The sequence below is a fragment of the Podarcis tiliguerta genome (genome assembly GCF_965153285.1).
Source record: "Podarcis tiliguerta genome assembly, chromosome: 5".
NCBI lineage: Eukaryota > Metazoa > Chordata > Lepidosauria > Squamata > Lacertidae > Podarcis > Podarcis tiliguerta.
Genome location: NC_139538.1, coordinates 6,227,918 through 6,255,860, shown reverse-complemented (window position 1 = coordinate 6,255,860; position 27,943 = coordinate 6,227,918). Strand labels below are relative to the sequence as shown.

Genomic DNA, 27,943 nt, shown 5'->3' with positions numbered 1-27,943 from the left:
TGGTTCATTATGTTCCAATGAGAAACAGAGATTGTACTAATGACGACTATGGTTACTACTTCATTGTGGGGCGGGACATCTGCGTTTCAAAGATATTTTGATTATTATTATTGCACCTCCTCCATTTTGGCCTTGCATATTATAGATCAGATTCTACTGTAATTTGCCATGTTGATTTGGTAGTGTGGCCAGCTACAGGCCTTCTGGAATGGCACAGGTCTTCTTAATCCTTGTAAATCTGGTTCTTGGGATGGGTTGTGGGTGGAAAGTGCTTCGGACTCCAAATTAGAGTACTAGCAGTGGAGAAGGACAAAGACAGTGCTTCTTAGGAACTGATTTAGAGCAGAAATATTAGTACTGTAATCATTCTGTGAAAACAATGTATGATCCAAACTGCCTACATGCTGTGCTGACCCCAGTGGGTGTCTACATTTGGTTCTAGGTCATGCCATTCACCTGGGTCGCAGTGAATTGTAGAATTGTAGAGTTGGAAGGGACCTTGAGGGTCATCTAGTCCAACCCCCTGTAATGCAGGAATCTCAGCTAAACCATCTATGACAGACGGCCATCCAACATCTGCTTACATACCTCCAAGGAAGGAGAGTCCACAATCTCCCAAGGGAGGCCATTCCACTGTCAAACAGCTCTTACTGTCAGAAAGTTTTTCCATATGTTTATTTCTGAATCTTCTTTTTTGTAACATGAAGCCATTGATTTGAGTCCTACCCTCCAGAGCAGGGCTGGATCAAGACACATCAAAGAAGCGATTCAGTTAAACGCATTGTATTTTTAAAATTATTATTCAATATTACAATTAACATTTACATTCAAATAATAGTTGTAATCATAAACATATAGAATTCTCTGAATCCTTGGACTTCCCCCCACCTCTCCATGGGTTCCATTCTTAATCATTTTCAACTGCATCATATAATATTAAATATATAATATTAAATCCATTTCTTTGATCCATTTTGAATATATCATTTAATTGGTGATGCTGTAAACAATCAGTTACTAAATGTCTTATATCCTCAATTTTTTTCATTTTTATTATTGATATCCTTCCCCAGTTAAATGCATTGTAAACTTCATAAAGAAAGTTCCTTTGGAGAAAAATGGGACTCCACTCCGCCATCTGGTCCCATAGTGTTATAATGCATATAAGGAGCTTTATCTTTACAAATGTAGCCGAGTCCCATGAGAAAACTATTACCTCCCTTGATCTGGACACTATATTTCTGTTGATGCAGCCTTGAACAGCATTAGCATTTTTGCTGTTGCATCACAGCGCTGACTCACGTTAAGCTTGTTGTCCACCAGGACCCCAAGTGAAGGTGTAGGAACAGAACCCAGGGAGGGGAAAATGGAAAGTTCAGAGATTTGGGGGAATCTTAATTGTGGATGTGTGTTGCGGTATTACTATAATTTTATATTGGTAAAACCAAATAAAAATTATTTTAAAAAGAAAAAGAAAAGAGGATAGTGAAAGTCAGGGGAACATCTGTTTTAAGCTTCTCCCTCTTTCATTTCTTAGCTGTGATAAAGCATGTGAAGCCTTCAAATATTCCATAGTGCCTCCACACAACGTATCACACTCCTGATACCATGTCTTGTCCTCAACATGAAGTTCTGGGTTCAATGTACTGATTTGGAAGAGATATTTTATTAACAAGCACAAATGTAAAGTATCCATCAAAGGAACTTAACCTTCGTCAACTGGACAAACTGACAGTCCTGCTCTTAGTAGTCTGCTCATCTTAAAGATACAATAACATAGCATGGAGTGTGGGTTGAAAGGGGGCTACAGAAGCAGGAGAGAGAAGGAGGTGTGGGAATGTATGTGTAAGGGAGATTTGAGGAAAGTAGAGGGGAGGGGGAAAGGGTGTGAGAGTAAGAATGGGGATGCAAAGGAAAGTTGTCAAAAAGGAGGGAGTAAGGAGGCATTGGGAGAGGGATAAAGATGAAAGCAGGGGCATGAAAGGGACTGCAGAAAAGGAGGAGATGGGGTGAAGGGGGAAATGGATGCAAAGCAGAGCTGCAGAAGATAACAGAGAAGTGGCTTCAGAAATGGAGCTGCAAAGGTGAAAAGAGATCTCAGTAGTTGCATGGGATGAGATGGGAAGAGAAGGGGAAATGCTAGGGGGTTCATGTGTCAGGAGTGGCCAAGGGGTCACCGAGTGCAGGAAGCAGGGGTGCAGCCCCTAATATTTTCCCATTTTCTTATGTGTTGCAACGCGGAACAGCACAGAGTTTATAAGGCTGGGGATGTGCTGTAGTCCCTATTGTAGCCTCTTTACTGAGTTCTTTGACTCCTTCTGGTAGCTGGAAGCTGAATGCCCTCAGCAGGCTGGTCAGGAAGATGAAGATTTCGATCTTTGCCAGCTGCATTCCCAAACATATGCGAGACCCTGAGGATGGGACAAGTGAAAGACAGCAAGTGAGCAATAATGTACTTTCCCATGTTCATTGCTTTGTAGTTATAAACATTCTCCTTAATACTTTGGAAAAGTAGACATAGATAGGATAGCGAAATCATCAAGGCTGCTGTCAATTTTCCCAGCCTGCTCAATGCTAACCTTTCTTTCCTCTTGTTATACTTATGTTTTGTTCTGTAATTTGAAGTTCCCTATCTCATATCAAGGAAGATACACTGAGGAAGGGGATGGATTGAAAATGAAGGGCTAGAAACTGGGGGAAGAGGGTCTAGGTCCCAAGTGGGAGCTGGGAGGGCTCACTTTTCTGTGTGTAGAATAAGGGTGAATATTTAATTTTGATAGAGGTAATTTGTTTTTCTTCTTTTCTTTATTTTCTTCCTTTCCTCATCTTTTTTCTATTTCCCTTTTTAGATTGGCATGATGTTTATTGTGTCTCATATGAAACTTTCAATAAAACTTGACTTAAAAAAATGAAAGGAAAACTTTTGTCAACTGTCCAAATCAGCAACGCAGAAAGGGGTTAAGAGCATAAAGTAATTTTCCTGTCAGACTTACCTCACATTGGTAGGAACTAGATTTCTGAATGCTGTATGGAAAAGCACGTGAATCTGACCTTTGGAGAATTTGTAAGTTAGCAGTGATGACGTCTGCTGAATTTCTGCAGGAATAATATTCTTTTGATTTCAGAGTAGGAGAAATAAGGAAGTGGCATGGTTTAATCAGTTCTGAGTGTGCTTTCAAACCAGGCTAAATAGTACCCCATGAAAAGATAGCCTTAGCCTTGCTGCCTGAAAAGAAGTTGAATGGCTTGCAGTATGATGTGAGACGGGGAACAGCAGTATCCTGGTGCTGGCAGTGCTGCCTCTCTCAGGGACAGGGCAGGGGTGGCAAATGTAGGGAGGTCCAGATGGAGGCCACATAAGTGTATGTACATGTGTGGGTCCCAAGCCACCAACCCAGTGATCCCCTTAACTTGCCACTGCCCTGCCCCATTCTGCTGACCAGCGCTGCCCCTCCAGCCAGAAAGACGCTGCTACTGCTCCGGCCCACTCCCTCATGTGCTGCTGCTGATGTCATTTCCTGGAAGCAGACCAGTAAGCACATCTACAGATTACAACGTAGCTTGGTCTTCTGCGTTTACCTGCACCAAATGGGAGATATTCTTCTCGAGCCACATATTGTCCATCCTTGTCCAAGAAATGATTTGGGTTGAACTCTGCAGGTGTCTCCCATCGTGTTGGATCAAGAAGAACAGAGCGTAGATCAGGAACAATAATAGTCCCCTGCAAATAAGAAACAAGTGACTTGGAATGCATTCAGATCAAAACATTTCTGGATTGTCCCACACTATTCCAAGACTAATCATTGCACAGACATGTGTGATATATATATAATATATAAAATGGGGGGGTTGTATTCTTCACCTTGAAAAACTTTCTGAATAGGCAGGAACACAAGAGGAATTTCCCCCACCTCTTTTAAAATGAAAGCTCACAACCAGGCTGAGACCTCTGGATACTTCAGGCTCCTCCCCTGCCTCAAATGCCCGATGGAATGGCACTTGCCAGTGGTGAAACATGTCTGCAGATGGAGCTCCTGCTTTTGCCCTTCAGATTTTTGACTAGACAGGAAGTTCCTGTATGCCTGGCAGCATCTCTCAATATGCAACCTTCTGCTGCGCTTTGCTCTTGGGCTACATATAGTGTGATATAGTGCAGCTATATCACACTGTTATACCTTGGGAATGAGAAAACCACGCAGCTTCAAATCCTTTGTACATTGCCTAGGTAACCCAAAAAAAAGGACATATTTAAAGCGCTGAATTTCATGAATCACAGCATTGGTGTAGGGCAGTTTCTTCTTATCTTGATAGCAGATTGAGTGAGCAGAACCTATGACATCTTCTATTTCCTTGTGCATTTTATCTGAAGAAAATGATGGAAACAGAAGGTTTATTTTGAATACTCCATTTTATTTCAGATGGACATTTAATTCCCTTGAACATACAGTGGTGCCCCGCAAGACGAATGCCTCGCAAGACGGAAAACCCGCTAGACGAAAGGGTTTTCCGTTTTTCAAAGCGATTTGCAGGACGAATTTCCCTATGGGCTTGCTTCGCAAGACGAAAATGTCTTGCGAGTCTTGAGATTTTTTTTCGCTCCCCACCCCCTTTTTCTAAGCTGCTAAACCGCTAATAGGGTTGCTTTGCAAGACGAAAAAACCGCTAGACGAAGAGACTCGCAGAACGAATTAATTTCATCTTGCGAGGCACCACTGTATTCCATAAATCTCTGTGAATGAGTCCCAGTGTCTTACATTTTCAGCTCACCTGGTCCTCCAAAGAGCTCAATTCTGTGTACATGGTTCTTCCCCACTCTAGATCCCAGGTGTGAAATCTTTGTAAGTGAAGCTTATCTCAGATGTTTCTGGGGGCTGGATTTGCTGAAGGGCTGGGATCAAAGTCTATCTGTAATGCGTGTGTGTGTGTGTGTGTGTGCGTGCGTGCGCATGCATGTGCCTGTGTGTGTATATATTCTCCATCCCAGGCTCTCAATATTTCCTACTTAGCTTCATTAATCCTCATTTCCTCACCTGATCTTTGGCTAATGTTACGCATGTAAAGGTAAAAGTAAAGGACCTCTGGACGGTTAAGTCCAGTCAAAGGAAGGAGATGAAGGAGCCAGTGTTTGTCCACAGATAGTTTTCTGGGTCATGTGTCCAGTAGCACCTTAGAGACCAACTAAGTTTGTTCTTGGTATTAGCTTTTGTGTGTATCTGAAGAAGTGTGCATGCGCACAAAAGCTCATACCAAGAACAAACTTAGTTGGCCTATAAGGTGCTACTGGATAATATATATATATTGCAGCTGCATTGGCTCCCAGCGGAGTACAGGGTCAGGTTTAAGGTGCTGGTTTTGACTTTTAAAGCCCTTCACTGCCTAGAACCCTTGTACCTACGGGACCGCCTCTCCTGGTATGCCCCACGGAGGACCTTAAAGTCCATATATAGCAACACCCTAGAGGTCCCAGGCCCTAAGGAAGTTAGATTAGCCTCAACCAGAGCCAGGGCCTTCTCAACACTGGCTCTGGCCTGGTGGAATGCTCTGTCTCTTGAGACCAGGGCCCTGTGGGATCTGATCTCTTTCCACAGGGCCTGTAAGACAGAGTTGTTCCACCTGGCCTTTGGCTCAGAATCAGTTTGATTCCTTCCCCCTCTTTCTTTTTCCTTTCTCCTCCTATGAAGAGATTGCTCCCTAATTGTTTTAATGTTGTATCTTAATCTTTTAAATTGTATTTTAATCAACTTGTTTTTTTATTATTGGTTGTTAGCCGCCCTGAGGCTGGGGAGGGCGGGATATAAATAAATATATATATATACCTCTGGTGCAACTGGACACCATGATGAGTGCCAGAGTGCATGGAAACAGTGTTTACCTTCCCACTGCAGCAGTACCTATTTATCTACTTGCACTGGCATGCTTTCAAACTGCTAGGTTGGCAGAAGCTGGGACAGAGCAACGGGAGCTCATCCTGTCACACGGATTTGAACTGCCAACCTAGTAATCAGCAAGCACAAGGGGATCACTGCTTTAGACCACAGCGCCACCCGTGTCCCTCATGTAATGGAGCACGGAGAGGCAGGAGACCCTTGGGGTCCTTTCCAACCCTACAATTATAGGTTCCATAAAAGTGGTGGGGGAGAATGATCTTTCCAGACATGTAAGTCAAAAACCTTTAGCTTATTTCAATAACATTTGGCTTCAAAAACTTACATCATAAACTCACTTTTAACTCTTTCCAGTATGAAAGCTTTAAATAACTATGCTCCACCCTAGTGATCAAGAGAAGTCCTGGCTCTCCTCTCTCACCTTGGACATCTGGATGACTTGCCAGGAGGAGAAGTGCCCATTTCAGAGAACCGGTGGTTGTCTCTGTCCCTGCTACAAAGAGGTCAAAAATGCACTGAGCCAAGTTTTCTTCATCATAGGTGGACTCTGGGTCATTCTTGCTCTGGTGTTGAAAATGGGGGAAGTGACAAGTCATTTACATGAGTTACAATTTGTCCTTCAGCACTTTATTTTATTTCCCCCACTTATTACCATACCACCCACACATGCTTCATGAGGGGTGGGGTGTCCTCTTACACTGCCTGAGGTGAAATGAGAAGATGTTGCCACCATCGCCGTACTGCTGCTGCCACCTGCCTTTCTTAGGTTGCACAGCAGTGCCCACAAAGTGGCAACAGCAACTGGGGGCTGGGTGAGATCTTGAAAGATATTGGTGAAATCTTGCCAGAAGCTGCCCCCTTTGCTTCTCCACTAGCAGCTGGCTAGGCAGCACATCCCCAGACATGCCTCCTGTTGGCAGTCCACTTCCCAAGGCAGCTGTCACAGCCTGCCTCATGGGTGGACCGGCCCTCTGCTTCATAGCTGGTTATGATAAGAAACCCCCACACACTTTCCTGTATTTACAGCGGTAGCTGCTGGTGCTAGATTTCAGGATCTGTGGGTGGGCATAGTAATCCAATACTGACATGAAGAGAGGGATCCAACGGAAACTCTGGCAGCAGATATTCAAAATGTGTGCTACATATTTCACTGCCTAATGGTCACCACCACATAATAGTCAAGCTCCTTTCCTCAAATCATTCCCAAAGCATTCACCACATAATGGTCACAGGACATTGTAAGCGTGCATGAGAATGCCTTGCCCCAATTCGGACTACCTATTATCTTTACTGTACCTGTTCACATATTCTGAGCATCCTAATCACACCAAAAACTGTTAGTAACAAGTAATAAGCAATATAAACATAATTATGTTTCTTCATAAAGACTGTTTCCTCAATTAAGGGTCATGCTTTGGTTTTTCACCAATAATCGTCGCACCCCCCTTTTTTTGAAAAGAATAATTATCATAAAAATGTGACAATTATGGTGAAATATGGTACTTAACACTAAACATATTTAACCATTTGTTTGTCATCATGATAAGCATTGTTCAAAGAGGGAAGGATGAAACTATATTTTGGCCTTTCTAGTATGTGAAGATGGATGAGATGGGGATTTGAAGTCATACTCTAGTTTAAGAGCATTTTCTTTAGGATTTTCTGTTTTCTCAGTCCACATTTGAATGTCAGATGAACATCAATCCAAAATAATTTATGTACAGAAGGAATGCTCCAGAGCAAGACCCCTTAACACACTTAAGTTTCCAGTCCTTTAAGCTCACATTTCCTAGCCATTTCTATAGATTCTTATGGATGGATGTCAACCCACTTTAGCAACTAAATTGAACATGAGAAATATTTGGTGGGAACTCAATGCCATTTTCAACTGAGATTCAGGAAAAAAGATGCTGGTTTCCAGGCAAGAGATTAGTATTCACTTATAACAGGAAATGTAATGATTCCTTGGATGAGCAGTCTTCAGCTTCAAAGCTGATACTTACTTTTTCCATCTGAAATAGATAGAAATCAATGAGATCCTGTGGATCATGTAGAGACTGATTCTCCTTATGCTTCTCTATCTCCTCCTTTGCAAATGAAAGCACCATCTCCATGCAGGACAAGGCCTTCTTGTGGGGCCCTGGGAGATGTTTCATGAGCCATGGGAGAATTTCACAAAGCTAAAGGAAAGATAGCAGAAATGCTGCCATTACCATGAGGAAGCTTGGTCACACTGTTTGTGCTTTGGATTGGCACTTTTAAAAACATGATCTGCATTATTCTCCAGGGCTAGCATATTAGTTTCTCACTAAGAAGAAGGAAGGTGTCTATCGCTTTTCTGGAATCTCACAATGATTGGGTTCTATGAATTATCCCTAGCTGAAAATGTGAAAGAAAACTATGGCTCAAAATATTTTCCCAGCTCCCAGGCATCATTCCAAAACTGGGCACAATCAGGGGACCCCTCCTGGAACAAAGTTAGTGGCCTTTTATCGTAGGTGGGTGTGGGTGGAGAATAGGGTGTGGGGGGAATTCAAGTAAGTTCACATATAAAAGCAAATTTCCCTAATACACAAATGGAAAGACAGCCATCGTTCAAAATGTACACTTCTCCATTTTTTAAATTTTTAGTTGTCTTTATTAAATCTTCCAGTTTGCCAGTCAAGTAATTCTGATCTTTCATCACAAAAAACTAAACTCTTCCTAGTCCTTTAAAAAAAAATTCTCAATGGTAATCATGAGAAATTGATCAGGCTGTGAGACATTAAGTGGCCCTTATCTCAGACCAATTTCAAAATACTGATTTGTAGTATTTAGGGAGACCTCTTTGGCATAGTAGAAATGAAAATGACTACTCACACCATGAACAAAGCTAGATACAAATGTTAGGACAGACTCCATGGCTTCTATCAGCTTCTGGAACCGTTCATCTTCAAGAGGAAACCGGTGCCCAAAAACCACAGCACATATCACGTTGGAGACTGAATTAGTGATGGGCATGGAGGGATCAAGTGGCTGTCCTGCAAAATAAAGTTATACTAATGTTAGTTCAGCTGCTCCTGTTCATACTGAGAGTGGGAGTTCATGGTGGCCAAGAGAAACTGCTGGGATCTCCATTAGGAACCAAGAAAAACATATCACATTCCTTTCTAAAATGGACAGAGGTAGTACACAAATAAATCTTCATACACCAGCTCAGCACCATCACCTAGCATCACATACCCTTTGAACGTGCAAAAACCTCCACGAGCTGATGAGCCTCCTCTGCTATTTGGTGCTCCATGCCTTTCTTCCCCAACCCCAACTTCCGCATTGTAACTACACCAAACTGTCTTTGTTGCCTCCAGGTGTGACCATTTGATAATACAATACCTATGGAAAATCAATGAGAAATTATTACTTACAGAAATCAATGTAAAAAGTTGCCGTCTTAGAACAATGTTTACTGAAGTTCATATCCTTGCATGTAAGAGCTGCTTAGTCTCTCTAAAGCAAAGAATTACAAGATGATGCAGAAAGGATTCTGGGTACAAATTGGAGGGAATTTACAGGGGAAATCTATCAAGCTTCTGGTGATGGTAGTAGGGAAAGAATGCAAGTGGTCGAAATGGAAGTTCTTTTCTTTTTCTCTTGCTAAATTTCCCTACAGGAAATGCGATCGCAAGAAACACAACTGGGTGTAAAATAATGAATATACAAGTAAATAACTATGGATTATTTTAAAATAAAAGACTACAGAGGCGAGTTTCCTGTTAAAATAAAAATGAAGGATTTATTGTTTTTAAACATGGAGAAATGGTTGGAATTTTTTGGGGGGAGATAAAGTCATCATACAGGATTGGAAGAGTACTATTCGATCCACTTACATCTGTCTCTTGAAGTCTGCGGTTTCAACTACGGGAGCTGCCACCAGCTATAACTGTTCCGGTTTCAGAATATGCCTCAGCCCGGTGGCTGAGTCCCCCTCCAGATACTCCAGCTTCTGGGACAGGACGTCCACCCTCTGGTTCTGGTGCCCTGGCATGTATCAGATTCGGAAGTCGAAAAGAGCAAAAAAACTGTGCCAATCTAATTTGCCTCTGGTTAAGATGCCTCACCATTAGCCAGTGTTCTAAGTTCTTGTGGTCCATGTACCTCCACTTGGTGTTGTGCTCCTTTGAGGAAATGTCTCCACACCCCCAGCGCTTCTTTTATGGCAAGCAATTCTCTCTCCCAAATGGTGTAATTCCATTCCGAAGCATTCAACTTTTGGGTGTGGAAGGCACACAGCCTCAAATCTCCGTTACGGTTTTCTTGTAGCAACACAGCTCCTATGGCATTTTCTGACGCGCTCGTCTCCAGAAACTTAAGGGTCATTTCAATATTTAACTAGCGTACGCTTTATCCTAATTTTTAGTTTAAATTCTAGTACTTCTATTTCCAGTGGTTTCCTCATTTTCCCCTCCCCCTCCCCCCCAATTCCACCTCTTCTTCCTCTGCCTCTCTTCCCCTCCTCTCCGTCCCTTCAGCCTCTCTCCCCCCTCTTCCCCTCCTCTCTTCCATGCTCATCTTTCCTCCTCCAAGTTTTTCTTCTTCTTTTCCAAGATCCTTTTCATATCTTCTCAGAAACTTTTCCACTTCTTGTGTGTCTGTCAGTTTAAACCTTTTGTTCTTGTAAAAGAAGGAAATCCCTTCTGGGAATTCCCCGTTTCCCCCGACATTTTGCGTTTGATTTCTCAATAATCAACTTTAATTTCAACTTCCTCCCCTAGGGGCGCACAATCTCTCTTTTATCCTTTCTGTATTTTCAACACTTTTATCTATGTAATCATATATCACTTTCCTTATATTTCTTTATTTTCCTTAATATTGTGTCCCCTTGATTTCAATCCAGACTTTATGACCAAAAGAGAAGAGGAACCTTTCATTAACCTATTCACTGTTATCCAATCCCATTAACCTTGTCAATAACCTTGTGTCATTATAAATTTGGTTGCATTGATATGTTAGTAGGTTAGTTTCAAAGACAAAAGAGCAGAGAACAGAAATAAAAACAAAAATGGTAGTCTCTTTTTATAGTCCAAAAAAGGTTGTTCAGTCTCAGTCAAATTCTGTAATGTTCAGCCACTTGTCGACCTAATCCAATTCACAAAGGATGTTTCCAGGCATTCATTGCCATCTAATGCCCCAGGTCCCAAGTTTTATTAAATCAGTCTTTGTAATCCTGGGGGAGATGTATATATTTGAATAAATATTCTGTAAATGATCAGATGACACCCAACTTTCAGGGCCTGAAATTGTTCAATATATAAACTCTTTGTATGCTCTGAATTATTCGAATTCAAATAATTAACCTTTCTTAATTATTAGAGATCAAATGATTGTTCAGTTCGGAATATGAATGCCATCCTAGCTTGAATACAGGTCCTGCCGATGTTGGTGAGGTCAGGTTGAGTTTTCCTCAAGACTGGGGGTAGGAGAGATAAGTTGTTAATTATGTTATTATAGTAGAAAACAAAGGGAGGAAACAAAGAAAGTGGGGGGGGAAGGGGTAAGGTAACAAAATAATTCACTTCTCAAGTTTAAAACCAGAAAAAATGGACCAAAAAGAAGAGAAAACCTCAAAGATGGCACAATACTTAATTTGAAGGGGAGAATAACATGAGGAAATGGGGGGGGGAGAGAGAGAGAGAAAGAGGATAGGAAGAGAGAAAACCAAAATTTTTACAGGCAAAGCATGAATACCCCCTTTGCGAAGAGATCTAAAGTGCAAAGGATTCTAAAGTTTTAAGGTTTAAAGTTCCAGGTGTTCTTAAATTCTTAGGTTTTCTATCCAAGCCGTTCTGTATTTATAGAAAAAGTCCCAGAGTAAATAAAAGTTCTTTTCAGAGTTTCCTTTTGTCTCTTTGAGCCATTTTTTAAACTGTCCTCCTAGTCTCTTCTCTCCCCCCCCCGCTCCTTCCAGCTGATCTTTTAAACGACTCTGTAAAGTTTCGTTTCAAATGGCTCTATAAGATTTCCTTTCTTTTTCTTACTCCCCCCAGAAAAGGCAAAACAAAGTTTCCAGGCAATAAAATGTTTCAGATTCCTTAATCTCGGCAATAAAGTCCGAGGCGTTTACTTTGTATTCACTCAGTCAGGCAAAGGGATACTTCCTTCCTCCTCCCTGCGACTTTGTATCCTGCGCCATTTTAATCCTCTGCCGAGGTGAATTCCTGAGTTAAATCGTCAAACATCCGACATTCTCTTAGTGTATTTTTAAGTATTATGGCATCAGAGAAATCTACTCACACTAAGGGTTCCGTTCCTATGATTTTGGAGGTTCGTCGCATCTTTCAGTGAGAGCCAGAGGCATCGTAATACAGGATCGATGCTATCCCTTTTTGCGCTGGCAGTCTCACCCCCTTGGGATCTTCCAAAGAAAAAAAACCCTGAAAAAGCAGCAAAACCGCTCCCACACGGCTGGGTGCCTTATCCCTCAAGGGTTCCCCCCTTGAGATTTTTGGGGGGCGCAGTGCCTTTGGGGCTCCCCCAAGCCCCTGTATAACTCGGAAAACTCCTCCGAGGGTTTTCCGCGCTCCCTTTCTGCTCGCGACGGAAACCGGAAGCCTGATTATTATGTCAAATCTTGGTTGTCAAACATAATCTGTTCAACTGAGGCACGGCTTCCGTTTGGTTGCAGGCGCTTCCTGCACTAAATTGGACATTCGCTTGTCCTGCGTTGGACATTCGCTTCCAGAAAACATTTTTAAAAAGCGCATTTACTTCTGGGTTTTTTAGCATTTGGGAGCCAAAGCATTCCAAAATGGAGGCATTTGAGATCTGAGGTTTGACTGTATTTATTATTACATTTACATTCCACTCATCCTCCCAGAGGAACCGAGGGCTGAAAAGAAGCAAAACTAAGAAAGATCTAAACTGAGAAGCTTATTAGAAGGCGATATATTGATCTCAAGTTGTATAGGCTGTTTGTTCAACCAGCACCTTGAACTTAGCAAATTGTCAGCAAGTGGCATAACATGCTGGCTATGTCCTGCCCCCATGAGCAGTCAAGCCACTGCATTTTTTTTGCCAGACACTGTTTCAAGGGCAGCCCCAAATGCAGCACATTGCTATAATCAGCCTGGAGGTAACCAGCATATGGATGACAGTAGTTAAGCTATCCTGATCCAGAAACTACTTTAGCTGTCTTATTAGCCAAAGCTGCCTTGCTAGCTGAAGCTGCCAAAGCTGCCTTGCTAGCTGAACCTGGTAGAAGGCACTAAGGTCACCTGGGCCTCTAGCAGCTAAGATGGATCCAGGAGCACCTCTAGTCTATGAACCTGTTCTCTCAGGGGGAGTTGAACCCCTTTCATAGCAATAAACTGAAAAAGTGACTAGACTCCAACCACCATGCCCCCATCTTACCAGGATTCAGACTGATGTAGGCATCAAAGCCTTCAGCAGAAAGAACTTTGAGTTCAAGCTCTTCATCCAGCACTGAGGGCCAGGATAGTAAATGTACTACAATTGCAACTGGCAACAAACTTCTACCTGCAGTTGAATTGAACCACAGAGCAGTACAATTGCTAATTCCACTAAGCACTTGCTAGTTGCAATCCATCAGGGGTGCCACTTGAATAAAATATGAGGAAGGGGGCAAGTGAGCCCCACCTCACATAATCAGTGATGAGGATTGCTCTTTCAGAGCTCTGCCAGCACTGGCGATCTCTGGCATTGAATGTGTTGGTCTCGTGTGGGGCACCAAGGAGAGCTTGGCTGTCTGGCTGGTGTACTGACCACCCAGCACACCGGCAGCCACCCTGTCAGACCTGCTGGAGGTGGCGGCAGGCTAGGCCTTGGAATTCCCAAGCCTATTGGTTTTGGGAGACTTCAACGTCCATGCCAATGCTGCCCCCTCCTCACAGGCTCTGGACCTAATGACTTCCATGGCAACACTAGGGCTCTCCCAGTTTGTTTTGGGCCCCACTCATCAAGCAGGCCACACGCTGGATTTGATCTCTGGTGCTGGCATAGATGTGATCATACTCCCCCCGTGGAAGTGACATGATCTGATCACTGCACTCTGAAAGCCAAGATTGACTTCCCACTCCTCCGCTGCTCAGGTTGGGTCTGATGGGTCCTGATAGATTCTGTCAGGCCTTGCAGGACTCTCCTCTTCCTGATGACTCATTACATGACTTTGTCGAGGACTGGAATAACCGGTTCTTGGCGGCCATCAATAAGATCGTGCCCAAGCGCCCTCTGCAACCCCGCTGAAACCGGGCCCCTTGGTTTACCTAGGAGCTCCGGAAAATGAAGCGGGACCTCAGACGGCTAGAGCGAGTATGGCGATGGACTCATGATGGAGCTTCAAGAACATCTTATAGGATGCTTATGAAAGCCTATGAGATGGCTATGAAAGCTGCTAAGAAATCTTACTTTGCAGCTTCCATTGCATCCGCTAGCTCTCGCCCGGCACAACTTTTTAAAATAATTAGGTCAATAACGTCCTTAGGAGGACAACCAAATTTAAGTATAAATTCGACTCACAGCTGTGAGGCGTTCGTGAGCTTTTTTGCAGAGAAAGTCCTGTTGCTCCGCCATGACCTCCCTGCCAATTTAGATACAGTGACAGAACTGGAGGCCCCTCGACAGTCTTCGGGTCCAGTGTTGGATCATTTCAATCGCATACTCCCTGCTGATGTGGATAGATTCCTCTGAGCTGGTAGGCCCACCACTTGCCTCCTTGATCCATGCCCGTCTTGGCTGATTAGGGTGTGCCCAGATGGTGCACGGATCCCCCTGGTTGAAATTATCAATTTGTCCCTTGGCACGGGGACATTCCCAGGGGAGCTGAAGGAAGCAGTGGTGTGGCCGCTCTTAAAGAAAACTTCACTAGATCCTTTAGATTTATCCAATTACTGCCCAGTTTCAAATCTTCTATATCTGAGTAATGTAATTGAGAGAGCGGTTGCTGAACAGCTTGGTAGGTTTCTGGAGGAAACATCAGCTTTAGATCTATTTCAGCCCGGGATCCGTCCTGGTTTCGGGACCGAGACGGCTCTGGTCACCCTAACAGATTATCTCCGTAGACAACTGGATCGAGGCGGGTCGGGACTGCTGATTCTCTTAGATTTGTCAGCAGCTTTCAACATGGTTGATCATGATCTTCTGGACCACCGCCTCGCCGACGTGGGGATACAGGGCATAGCTGTGCTCTTTTATCTCTGGTCAGGGACAGAGGGTGGCACCAGGGAGGGAGATGTTGTCACGCCACTTCTTGGTGTGGAGTGCCAAAGGGCGCAATCCTCTCCCCAATGCTTTTAAACATCTTTATGTGCCCCCTTGCCCAGATTGTCCAGAGCTTTGGGCTGGGTTGTCCCGAATATGCTGATGACACTCAGCGCTATCTCTGATGGATGGCCACACCGACTCGGCCCCGGACACACTGACCAGATGCTTGGAAGCTGTGGCTGGATGGTTTCGTGGGAGCCGTTTGAGACTAAATCCTTGGGGATACAGGGCATAGCCCGTAAACGGCTGTGCTCTTTTATCTCTGGTCAGGGACAGAGGGTGGCGCCAGGGAGGGAGATGTTCTCACGCCACTCCTTGGTGTGTGGAGTGCCACAGGGCACAATCCTCTCCCCAATGCTTTTTAACATCTTTATGCGGCCCCTTGCCCAGATTGTCCGGAGCTTTGGGCTGGGTTGTCACCAATATGCTGATGACACTCAGCGCTATCTGCTGATGGATGGCCACACTGACTCAGCCCCGGACACACTGACCAGATGCTTGGACCTTCATACCTACGGAACCACCTCTCCCGGTATGCCCCACGGAGAACCTTAAGGTCCATAAATAGCAACATCCTAGTGGTCCTGGGCCCTAAGGAAGTCAGATTAGCCTCAACCAGAGCCAGGGCCTTTTCAACACTGGCTCTGGCCTGGTGGAACACTCTGTCTCATGAGACCAGGGCCCTGCAGAATCTGATTTCTTTTTGCAGGGCCTGTAAGACAGAGTTGTTCCTCCTGGCTTTTGGCTTGGAATTAACTTGATTCCCTCCCCCTCTTTCTTTCCCCCTTTTTCCTTCTGTGATGGAACTCCTACTTGGGGACTTCCCTGGCTTTTTTCTGGCCCACATAGGACCAGTCTGGATTTTCCCCCCCAACCAGATTTGACATTTTCATCCCCAAAAAGTTTTTGAACTTCTGCTGAAACAAGGCTGCACTTTGAGGGGGCCACTAGGTGGCGCGTTGGAAGATGGCCGACAATAACATCTCTCTGACCCATACGAGGTATTAAGGGGCTGCTATGGGAAGTAGGCAGCCTTCCTACCCCCCCCCCAAGGGTATGGGGGGGGCTGCCCTGCCAGCGGTGTTCATAATGCACCCCCTGATCAGAGAGACGGGGGTGTGGAACACTTGGCAAAAGCCCTCGATGGAATCAGATCTTCCCGACGCCGATTCCAATCAGCGCGTGCTGGTTGCTTCAGCCTGGAATTATAATTGGAACTAATTGGAAATAACGGATCGGAAGAAGGCTGAAGCACATATATCAAGTGAGGCTCGACGATAAAGGACTGCTGATTAATGCATCTCTGTGATCGGGAGTGACGGATGGATAAGTAAATCTCTTGATGAATTACCACCATGAGAATGTAAGGCTGGAACGAAGGGGGGGGTGGAGGAAAAAACTCTCTTTATTTCCTTTGCATGATATGACTATAATAATCCTCCACCCTAGAAAGAAATAAGATCGTCGCGTTTTAAAAAAACATAAACAGAACTTTAAAACTGTGTGGGGGAAATGACTACAATACGAGAAGATTGAAAGGCGAGAAGGAGGAAAATTCCTATGACGCAGTTAAAAAAACATGGCGTCTCGCAAAGACAGGCTGGCAGGAGAACAGACAGGAGGGGGAGGAGATTCAGGACTTTGAAAAAGAAAGAAGGTTGGAATGCAAGTTTGACCTGACAGAGCCCCTGATAATGTCTGATTTATTGGGCTAGCCTGAGGAAAAATAATGGACCGACCGAAGATTAACAGAGGTCGTTCCTGAATAATATGAGCTTGGATGAGCACAAAACCCACACAGAGACGCCAAATCTTCAATCTGTTTGTGAAAATCATCAGAGATCGCAAAGAAAGGAATAAATGATAACAACAAGAAGAGAAAGAAAGTAATAAAGATCTATCCGAATCGAACTGGATGGAACTGTTTAATAAAAGCAGCAAATAAGTGATGTCTGGAGTCATCTGGAATTTTGGACTCGTGCTGAGCTTGATGTATGGGTACCCCCCAAAAATTTTAAAATTTGGCTGTATAATTTGGAATTAATGTAATTTGAACAATGTGATGTGATTGGCCTGTTAATAAAAATTATTTCAAAAAAAAAGAAACAAGGCTGCACTTTAATGTTGTATTTTAATCTTGTTTTTTAAGTTGTATTTCAATCAGTTATTTTATATCTGGTGTTGGCTGGGGAGGGTGGGGTATAAATAAAATTTATTATTATTATTATGGTCCCCTCAATTATTTTAGGGGGGCACTGAAAGGACCTCAGCCCCTAGTTGTTCACTCCTAGGTAACCCATTTCCTGTTGAGTGCAGCAATAATAGAGAACCTTTGCTCTGGACAGCCCTTTAAACATTTTCTCTTGGGAAAATACCAGGAGAAATTCTTATTCTTCACTACTTACCTTTTCCTTTTGCCATAGTCCTAAGGAAAGGAGTCTCTGGTCGCTCGTCTAATTCTTCAGAGTGGTCAGTGAGTGCTTCTTTCACTGCTTGGAATCCAGACAGTACTACAATGGGTAGATGTATTGTCCATAGGGTGAAAATATTTCCATGTTGCTTTGCCCACTACCATTTGGGTCAAAAGAGAGGAGAGGAATGATGCGTTCAAAAACTGCAGTTGGATATTTCAACTTAATACAAGAGCTTCAGTCTCCCTCCCCTCTGTAGCTTCTTCCGTATGTTCAGAGCTCAAGTTATGGCTGCTCCCTGCTGCTTCTCCCTTCCCTCTGCATACCACTCTTATATGTTTGATCTCTATGCCTGCATTCTCATTCCCTGTCAGTGAAGCAACATCACTGACACCAGGCTTAAGAAATTGAATAGCACGTGCAGGTTAATTCCATGTTGAGAGGCTGCTATGAATGAATGCTGAGGAGTTATGCGGTCAGTCTATTTTTTAATATAATAATATTTTATTCTTTTTTCCATTTAGAAAGTTATATTTGTTATACAACAATTATATTCCAATTCAACAAAACAAGTGACTTCCCACTCACCCTGCATCATTGTTTATAACTTGAATTACATACAATTGCATTTTAAAGTTCCATCGTATCTAATTTCATCCTCTCCAACATGTTTCTTAATATATTCTGCTGTTTTCTTACACTTCAAACCACGCTGTGGTCTTTACATACGGGAAATAACTTTTTATATAGGCTGCAAATGTTTTCCAATCTTCTTTAAAAGATTCTAGATCAGTATCTTTTATCAATTTTTGCCATCTCTGCATATTCCAAGATTTTCATAAGCCATTCTTCCTTTGAGGGTGTTCTCTCCTCCTCCCTCAGTTTAACAGTATACATTAAATATTTTTGATCAGTAGTTTTTAATGCATATTTTCAACTTTTATATGATTTTGTGCTTTTCAGTATTAATAATAATATTCTTTGTATTATCCCTTTTATTTGTATATCTTACCGTTTCTTACAAAGGAGGCTTATGGCATTTACCATTTACCATTTGATGCTATTGTTTAAGCTGAAAGATCACAATTGTTGAGGGAAATAGATAAAGCAATTGCTGAAATCAGACTGAATTATAACTAAGATGTAAGTACCTTAATGAGAGTATCTTCATGAAGCTTCAATCCAATGTTCCACAAGACTACAATGAGAGGAACCTTAGGAGGGCCTGGAGGGTCATGCCTGTTTGACCAGAGCAGTTTCTTGATGTTCAGAATCAGAAGAACCACCAGCAGGGCAATCAAAAGTGCCCATATCTCCATCCTTCTCTTGCTGTCTCTTTCTCCTTAATTCTTTCTAGGTTGCCTGGTCAGGTTAAACACTCTTTCTCTAAAGGCTTTTTGCTTTCCTCAGAGACATCAGCAGTACTCTCTGTTTATATATGTTCAGTTATTTAAAACAAATAAGCAACAAGGGGTGTGATACCATGTGCTAATAGCCTTGGAATGTGATTGCAAGTCATGTAATGCAACTGAACACTATAATCATTCTTATATGGGTCACACAAATGAGAGGGTGTTTGATGAATTGTAATTAGGATCCAAGCTATCTTAAGACCGATTTTATGACACAAATATTTGAGAAAGAATTTTGTACCAAATATTCATAAAATAAAAAATGAATAGGGGGCTGCCAGGGGCGCATTGGAAGATGGCCGACAATACCATCTCTCCAGCTCACACGGGACAATTAAGAGGCTGATATGGGAGCATGCAGCCTCCCTTGTTTACCCCAGGGAATGGGGAAACACTGCCTTGCCTGCTGTTGCCATAAATCACCCCCGAGTTCATAAGAAGGGGGTGAAGGCACCAGGCACATAGCCCCCGCGTGGATTGGCTCTCCCGGACGCTGTCTCTGATTGCGCGAACTGGTTGCAGGAGTTCGATATAAACAATTAGGAGAAGCAAATGCACATATTTCAAGTGAAGAACGGGAGTTAAGACTGCTAATTGAAGTGACCTCTGTGAAGTAGAGCGACGGGTTGGATTTAACAGGAATATATCAAGAAGAAAACATCAAAGGGTCGCTATGTCAGAACGGAAAAACTCACACAGGATTATAAAATATTTGTTTCAACTCGCTTGCGGAGACTATCAGAGGTCACAAAGAGAAAGGAAAAATATATGAAAACAACAAAAAGAGATGTGGAAAACAAGAAGAAAGGATTGGATAGAATTGTGAACATCATTTGGACAGAATTGTGGACATTAAAGCAGTAGCAACAAGATGATTGGATCGCTTTCGGAACTTGAAATATGGGTACCCCCAACAAAAATTTAAAATTTGGCTTTTTAATTCAGAATTAATGTGATGTGATTTGATTGGTCTGTTAATAAAAATTATTTTTTTTTAAAAAAATGAATAACAGAAAAGCCCCACTGGATCACACCGAAATCCTCTCTTGCGCAAAAAGAGGGATTACCTCTTTTCTCCCTTGAAGAGTGCATAGAGCTGGAGGAGGAATTTGAAAGAGTGATAGTCTTTCCTGCTTCCTCTTTATGATCTATATGTACTGGATCCAACTTTTACCCAGACTCTTAGGAAAAGCCAAGTGTGCATGTGTACATTCTCTCTCCCTCCCTCCCTCCCCCCTCTCTCAGGGGGCTCATCTGGGAGAGTGAGGACTCATGCAAATGTATGGTGCCTGCTTGTAAGTGAAAGAATAATACCCTTGAATAATTTAACTCCTTATAAAAATTCATGATTTACACCAAGATTCTGAATATTTTTTATTTGTCAAGGCTTCTGTCTCAAAATAGAAGAAAATGTTTGCTGATATTGAAGGAATGGGTTTCTGTGCAGTCAGTTTGAAACGGGACCTAAAATCCACTTTTTTCCTTTTCCAAGGGAGCATTTCTAATATGCTTTAACTTGAGCTCTTGAGCCAAAACCCAGCTGTATAAACTAGGGCTCAAAGCTCTCTCCCTTATCAGTCCATGAAGGCTGGTAATGACGGATGCCCTTGACCACTCCAAAGTGGAACAGGGATGACACTCTGGGCCTTATCTTACATCCTGACCACAAAGACCACAAAGACGCACAGACCTAGTCCGGAAACAGTGCCAGAGTGTGTTCTTGAAGTTGGTGACCTCTTGCTCCAAGATAAGAGTATAAGAACAGGAATACCCTTTTATGGTCAGAAGTACAAGAAGGAATACTCTTTTATGGTCAGATGTACAGGAAGGAATACCCTTTTATGGTTAAGAGTGCTGGAGGAGGAACATCTGTGATGTCCACCTGCGTGTACAAGCTGACGTGCTTGGAATCCTGGGGAAGGGGGAGAGGGTGCCTGGAGGATATATATACTGCATGAAATCTCTCATTTTTTTGGACATGCTTGGACTGACCACGCAAGTGCCTTCTGCTATCCGGAGAGCAGAATAAAAGAACTCTTTCTCTGAACCAACCCTCGGTGTCATTTGACTTTCTTCCTCCTGTCCGGGAGCAACGCAGAGCCCACCAATCGGTAAAGTTTAATAAGGCTACAATATTAAAATAGTTTAGGGAAACAATAGGTAAGAAGTGTAGGTGCCAACTTCTTTTGGACCCCCTAATAAAATATTTTGGGGGACCTTCCCCACCCACGTTCAGTATACACCTTTAGGCACCAGGCAAAAATGTTCCTTTTCAACCTGGCCATCTTATAGCCTTTTGAAAAATGCTGGATCTTTTTTTTGGGGGGGGGGTATTGGGTTGTTGGTTTTGTTTTCATTAAATGCATTTGATATTTTATGTGAACTGCCCTGAGACCTTTGGGTATAGGGCCAAGCTCCAAGTGAACATACATAGTATAAGAACAGCATAGATAAGACCATAAAAAAGGAATGAAACTCCACTGAATTGCCCTTCTCTGCTCCTCCCTCTTCATCCCTCTTCTGGTCCTAGGAGACACTGGGAGAGGGGAGCTTGTTGCAGCAGGAGGGGGAGACACCCTGGCTCCTTCACTAGCCTGACTCATCTCTGCCTCTTGGCCTATCTCCTACTTCTGCCTCTGCTTCTGGACTTTTCACTGCCACACACTGTCCCTGTCTTATCATCAATTCCCGGGCTCTCAGTCTTCATCCCTGGGAAATTCCCCAGGTCGTACCTCCCACCATTCCTTGGTGTTCAGCCAGTGCATGCCATCATGCCTCAAAACCCTCAATGATCCCTGGCATATGGACTTGTGGCCATAACATATGTGCTTGACTCATGGTTCATTAGGTTCCAATGAGAAACCAATCTCTGTTTCTCATTGGAACCTAATGAACCTAATGAACCTAATGAACCTAATGACGACTATGGTTACTATTTCATTGTGGGGCGGGACATCCGCGTTTGAAAGATATTTTGATTATTATTATTGCACCTCCTCCATTTTGGCCTTGCATATTATAGATCAGATGCTACTGTAATTTGCCATGTTGATTTGGTAGTGTGGGCCAGCTACAGGCCTTCTGGAATGGCACAGGTCTTCTTAATCCTTGTAAATCTGGTTCTTGGGATGGGTTGTGGGTGGAAAGTGCCTCTGACTCCAAATTAGAGTACCATCAGTGGAGAAGGACAAGGACAGTGCTTCTTAGGAACTGATTTAGAGCAGAAATATTAGTACTGTAATCATTCTGTGAAAACAATGTATGATCCGAACTGCCTACATGCTGTGCTGACCCCAGTGGGTGTCTACATTTGGTTCTAGGTCATGCCATTCACCTGGGTCGCAGTGAATTCTAGAATTGTAGAGTTGGAAGGGACCTTGAGGGTCATCTAGTCCAACCCCCTGCAATGCAGGAATCTCAGCTAAAGCATCTATGACAGACGGCCATCCAACTTCTGCTTACATACCTCCAAGGAAGGAGAGTCCACAATCTCCCGAGAGAGACCATTCCACTGTCAAACAGCTCTTACTGTCAGAAAGTTTTTCCAAATGTTTATTTCTGAAAGAGTGTTCTCCATAAATGAGAGCACGTGTTGCGGTTGGGGGATACAAGCCACCCTGGTGTGACTGTGCAGTTTTGGAAAACCCTAGCCTTTAAGTGGTTAACTGGGTTTCTGGGCAGTTTCGTATGTTGCCAAAATTGGAAGGAGGGGTCAGAGGCTTTAAATACAGGACGCACAGGCTCGGCGTCCTCTCGGCCTTTTTGCACCGGATCAAGGAGCATTCTGCGTCTGGAGACGGTTGTATATTAGGCCTGATAGTTTTAATCCTCATCTCACAGCTGCCCCCCCTTTTTCCTTGCCTTTCTTCTACCCCTTTCTCCTATTTCCTTCTTCTCTTTACCTGCTTCCCTTTACTTTGCCTGTTTAGCCTATCTGTTTCTCTTACCCAGTAGTTTTAATTTATAGCGTTCCCTAAAGTAGCCTTAATAATAAACTGGGCTGTGGGTGGGGACCCCCCCCCCCAGCACTGGGAAGGCTTTGCCTTCCCGGCCTGTTTGGGCTGGGCCTCGCCAGGATCGGAGGCCTTGCCGGCTACTAGAGACGGGAGGGGAGAGCACCCCCTCCCATCTTGCCTCGCGAACCCCCTGTGTTTGTTAATTAATTTGCGGCGCCGTAGCTGCGATATACAGTGCCTTACCTGGAACTCCCTGTGGGCTGTGGGTTCCCTTGCTGGGCTTCGGCTCCGACGGAGGGCCGCTATCGTGTTTTCCTCCTTCCCGGTGCATTTTTTAAAGGCAATCGGCCATCTAGCGGGGTTTCGTGGGTGCCCGTCTCCTTGTCTGGACACTTGAGCCTTGCTGAGTGTTGGCTCTGCCTGCGGGAGTGTGTAGCGGCCCTGCCGGCGCGGCTGCAGCGTTCCGCGGCATAAAAAATCTGCTGCGTAATCCTGGTGGGCCCTCCATTTTGAATTGCACGCTGCATGGCCGGGAGTGTTCCTGCCTGCATTCTATATTGCTTGTTGGCCCTCTAGTGGCCGTTTGTTGCCATTGTGCCTAGCTACGCTTGAGCTCCCCTAGTGGCTCAGGGCAGTACAGACCCCCCCACCTTTTCTTCCCCCTTCCTTTTTTGGCTGACCCTGCTCTGGCCCTGCTGGCTGGTCTGAGTACTACATCTTCTATGGTAATACAGTTGGCAATTCTTTATTTAGCAGTTGGCCAGTGAGTCAGTGTAATAGAGAGATAGTCACTGGTTTGGGCGAATTTACCCAGGCCTTTGCCTTAAGCATTTAACCTGTCTCTGAGTAGTTCCACTGGGTATTTGTTTATTATTTGATTCCTTTAAAGGCGCTGCTAGACAGCAGAGGAATTTGCTGGGCGCATAAGTGCATGGTCAGTGGTGGCTAATTTGATTGAAGTTTGATAGTCATTCATTGTTAGTGTCCCGGAGGAGTTTTGTCTATTATTGCTTCTATTCCCCAATTAGCAGGTATGGCTTCACGGAAGGCCACAGCCCGTCCGGTTCCAGCCGCCGCCTCAAAGCGGCCCATTAAGGGCCCATCCCAAGCACTCCGATCACCCACCTCAAGCCAATCTGTGGGGCGGGTGCAATCTCTGGTGGCAAGTATGGCCGGTGATCCAGCTGCTCTATCTCGATTCACAGCTGAAATGGATGGTTTCCTTCAACATTGTTCCACCCAACCACCTGCGTCTGGAAGGCCGCCTCCCCCACCAATGGTATCCTCCCCGGTTTCTCCGTCTTCTAGCGAGGATGGGAGAGATGGGTCATCATCGGGGGGTTTGATCACGGACCCCCAGTTGGCCCAGTCACCTGATTTGCCAGCTGTCCGGAGGCAGTCACAGAGGTCTGGGCGTGCCATAAGGAGGGCCCCTAGGAAAAGTGGCCCTTCGGTAGCTTCCTCTCGCCGGCGCACGCCCGCTCCGCCTCCAGCGGAGGTGGCTTCAAGTTCTGGTCTCTCACGTGTTGTTTCTCCACAGGCTGTTTCAGTTCCATCCTTGCTGGACCCTGATTCGGAGTCTTCTATTGAAGACAGTCTCCCTGTCCCTGCCAGGAAGTCCTTGGGAGGGAAGCGCCGTCGCAGGAAGGCGTCATGGAAGCGGGCCAAGCGGAAGAAGGACGACACATCTTCTTCCTGTTTTGGTACGTCATCTTCCAGTTCCGGTGATGAGGGTAGTTCTATGGAACTTTACTGGGCTTTTGGCGAGTCGGCTTCGGGGCTCCCGCGGTGGGCTTGGCAGTGAAGGGCCAACTCACACCGGGCAAAATATGGGGCCGTCCAGGAGTGTAGGGATGGCGTGCTGGTTCCTGACGTAAAACTTTCAACCAATTCAGCCAGGGATATCATACCGGGTTCGCATTTGTCAACCAAGTTGAGGTCCAGAATTTTGAATGGCCGCTACGTGGACATGTTCAAGCTGCTCCCACCTTCTGAGGAGCAGGAGAAGGGAAGTGCCTCTTCCAAAAAACGCCTAGGCGCGTTCACAGTGGACAGGACATTCGAGCAGTGGCTCGATTGTTTTCAGGTCTTCGCTGGTGTGGTTTCTGCAGCCTATCCACGGAGATCTCTCCATCTGTTTGTGTATCTTTCTATTGTTCGCTCCGCTTTTACGAAAGCTGGAGAAAAAGCAGCGATAAAATACGATGAGAATTTCAGGCGCCGCGCTGCAAGGATCCCTTCGGCCCGTTGGGATCGCAAAGATCTCGATGTATGGACCACCTACGTGGCCCCACTCATCGACAAAAAGGTACCAGATCTGCAGAAGTCTAGGACGCCAGCTTTTAGATCGGGCCGTCGCTTGTTATGCTGGGACTTTAATAAGGGATCCTGCCAGCGTCCAATGTGTAGATTTGCTCACATGTGCGACAAATGCAATGGAATGCATTCAGCTTCCTCTTGCTTTGGTGGTCGGCGGCCCTTTCGTGGGGGGAGAGGGGGTTCTCAGCAATCCCCCAAGCCAGACCCCCTTGCATCAACATCAGGAGCAGGGAAATAGTGTGTTGACCTCCTTAGCGTATACCCCAGTACGCTTGACGGCCCTCCAAGTTTGGCTGCGGTCTTATCCCAATAGGGCTGCTGCAAGTTATTTAAGTAATGGTTTTTCTGTTGGTTTTCGGATCCCGGTAGCCATGCCTCCCATGACACGGAACCCTACCAATCAAAAATCAGTTCGGGAGCTGCCGGAAATTGCCCGGAGAAAGATTGCCAAGGAGGTAGCCATGCATCGTATGGCTGGTCCTTTTAATGCCCCTCCATTTCATAATTTGCACGTTTCCCCACTGGGTATTGTGCCAAAGAAAGCCCCGGGTGAATTTCGTTTGATTCATAATTTATCACATCCCAGGGGCACCTCAGTCAATGATGTTATTCCTCCGGAGCTTTGCTCGGTACAATACGCATCTCTTGATCAAGCGATCAAGATGATTAGGAAGTTCGGCCGCGCCGCTTTGATGGCAAAATGCGATATTGAATCGGCATTTCGCTTATTGCCAATCCACCCGGAGGATTTTGGGCTGCTAGGTTTCCAGTTTGAGGGCAAATATTTTGACAAAGCCATGCCTATGGGTTGTTCAGTGGCGTGTGCTGCTTTTGAGTCCTTTAGCACATTCCTGGAATGGGCCCTCAAGCAAAGAACTGGGCTGGGCGGAGTCACGCACTATCTGGATGATTTTCTATTGGCCTCGGCTCACAATACCGGCAATTGCGCGGTATTGCTGCAGGCCTTTGCTAACCTAACGCGAGAATTGGGGGTTCCGCTCGCAGCAGAAAAAACTGAGGGTCCTTCGACCCAGCTTACCTATTTGGGCATCCTTTTGGATACGGTTTCCCAGACTTCCAGCTTGCCAAAGGATAAGCTGGATGCCCTGAAGAAAGTCATAGAGGAACTACTTCCTTTGAAGAAGGTGTCCCTGAGACAACTGCAGTCGCTGCTTGGACACCTGAATTTTGCTTGCAGGGTGGTGGCCCCGGGGCGCCCATTCTGTTTCCGCTTGGCTCGCCTCACGGTAGGGCTGAGGGCCCCACATCATCGGGTTCGCCTCTCCAGCGAGATGAAGGCCGATCTTGGCATTTGGCTTGAATTCCTGGAGGAATTCAACGGTGTGTCTTTGTGGCAAGACACATTGAATTTACAAAATGACTTTCAGGTGCAGTTGGATGCTGCTGGTTCCCTGGGCTTTGGTTTGTATTGGAAAGGCAGATGGTGCGCCATGCGTTGGCCGCCCGCCTGGCTGGGAGGAGCCATTACGCGGGACCTAACTTTTCTTGAGTTTTTTCCCATTGCAGTGGCTGTGCACTTGTGGGTCGACGAGTTCAGGGACCGTCGTGTTTGCTTCTGGACCGATAACCAGGCGGTGGTGTCTGTGCTGGCCAAGCTGTCGTCACGCTCTCCTAGGGTGTCTGCTCTCCTGAGGGCCTTTGTATTGCATTGTTTACGTTATAACATAGTGTTTTCTGCACGTTTCATTCCTGGGGTGTCTAACGAAATTGCTGATGCTCTGTCCCGTTTTCAGATGGAGCGGTTCAGACTCCTGGTTCCAGAAGCTCGGGAACGTCCGGAATGTTTCCCAGATCATCTCTGGAACCTTGGCAGCAATTAGTTTTTCAGGGAGTAGCTGCATCTATTTCCCCTTCTACCCTCAGGTCGTACACAAGAGCCTGGACTGATTTTTTGGCCTTTATCCATCAGTCTGCCAATGAGGAGAGGAGGGCTTCACCCTCCACTTCTCAGGTGCTATGATATTTAGCGCACCTGTTTCAGTTGGGACGTGCGGCTAAGACTATTAGAATTCAAGCTGCGGCCATAGCATTTTTCTGTAAGTCATACTTTGACAAGGATCCTTGCGCAAAGTTTGTCGTGTGCAAGGCCCTGGAGGGCTGGGGCAGGCTTTGTCCATCCAGGCCGGCAACCCGGCGCCCAGTCTCATTTGATTTGCTGTGCAGAATGCACAAAAAGTTGCGGATCGTATGCTGGTCCGGGTATGAGGTTCGCCTCTTTTCGGCAGCCTTTTCTATCGCCTTCTTTGGCGCTTTAAGAGTGGGTGAGCTTGTGTTGGAATTTCACAAGGACGGCTGTTCCAGGGGCCTTTTGCTCCAGGATGTACAGTTATCTCGGGCAGAGCTGAAGCTCATAATTAGGAACTCCAAAACGGATCAGAAGGGCAGGGGAGCCCTCATTCGTCTCCCGGCCACGGGGGAGGCTGGCCATTGCCCAGTGAAGGATGTTAGGAGGTTCCTGGCCGTTCGCTCCCCAGGGGATGGTCCTCTGTTGAGGCATGAAGATGGGTTGCCCCTGTCCCGTCACCAATTTGCAGTGGTGATGAGGAAGGCTATCATGGCTTGTGGCGATTTGGCTTATGGATACGCCCCCCATTCTTTCAGGATTGGGGTGGCCACGACTGCAGCGCATTGGGGCCTGTCTGCTGACGGGATTAAAGATTTGTGTCGCTGGAAGTCAAACGCGT

General features: G+C 45.0%; 1 protein-coding gene across 2 annotated transcripts; it reads right to left on the bottom strand.

Moving 5' to 3' along the window:
- Nucleotides 1–660: 660 nt before the first annotated feature.
- Nucleotides 661–18,946, bottom strand: LOC310678377 (cytochrome P450 2J2-like). Of its 2 annotated transcripts, XM_083442288.1 has the most exons (9): nucleotides 18,703–18,946; nucleotides 17,546–17,708; nucleotides 9,108–9,257; nucleotides 8,745–8,905; nucleotides 7,889–8,065; nucleotides 6,307–6,448; nucleotides 4,176–4,363; nucleotides 3,580–3,721; nucleotides 661–2,411 (listed from the first exon to the last, which is right to left on the bottom strand). In XM_083442288.1, exons 1-9 carry the CDS (start codon nucleotides 18,868–18,870, stop codon nucleotides 2,224–2,226), a joined length of 1,479 nt encoding a protein of 492 aa, XP_083298414.1. In that variant the 5' UTR covers nucleotides 18,871–18,946; the 3' UTR covers nucleotides 661–2,223. The 2 variants fall into 2 exon arrangements, with proteins under 2 accessions (XP_083298414.1, XP_083298415.1); XM_083442289.1 differs by lacking the exons at nucleotides 17,546–17,708; nucleotides 18,703–18,946 and adding an exon at nucleotides 9,752–10,229.
- Nucleotides 18,947–27,943: the final 8,997 nt, after the last annotated feature.

Excerpts from the sequence above, each read along its gene's own strand:
- LOC310678377 (XM_083442288.1), bottom strand. The coding sequence starts at position 18,870 with ATGGAGATATGGGCACTTTTGATTGCCCTGCTGGTGGTTCTTCTGATT. Across the intron at positions 8,066-8,744 it reads TATCTAGCTTTGTTCATGGT|CTTTGTGAAATTCTCCCATG; the intron begins GTGAGTAGTCAT and ends TCTTTCCTTTAG. Across the intron at positions 2,412-3,579 it reads ATATCTCCCATTTGGTGCAG|GGTCTCGCATATGTTTGGGA; the intron begins GTAAACGCAGAA and ends TCCCATCCTCAG.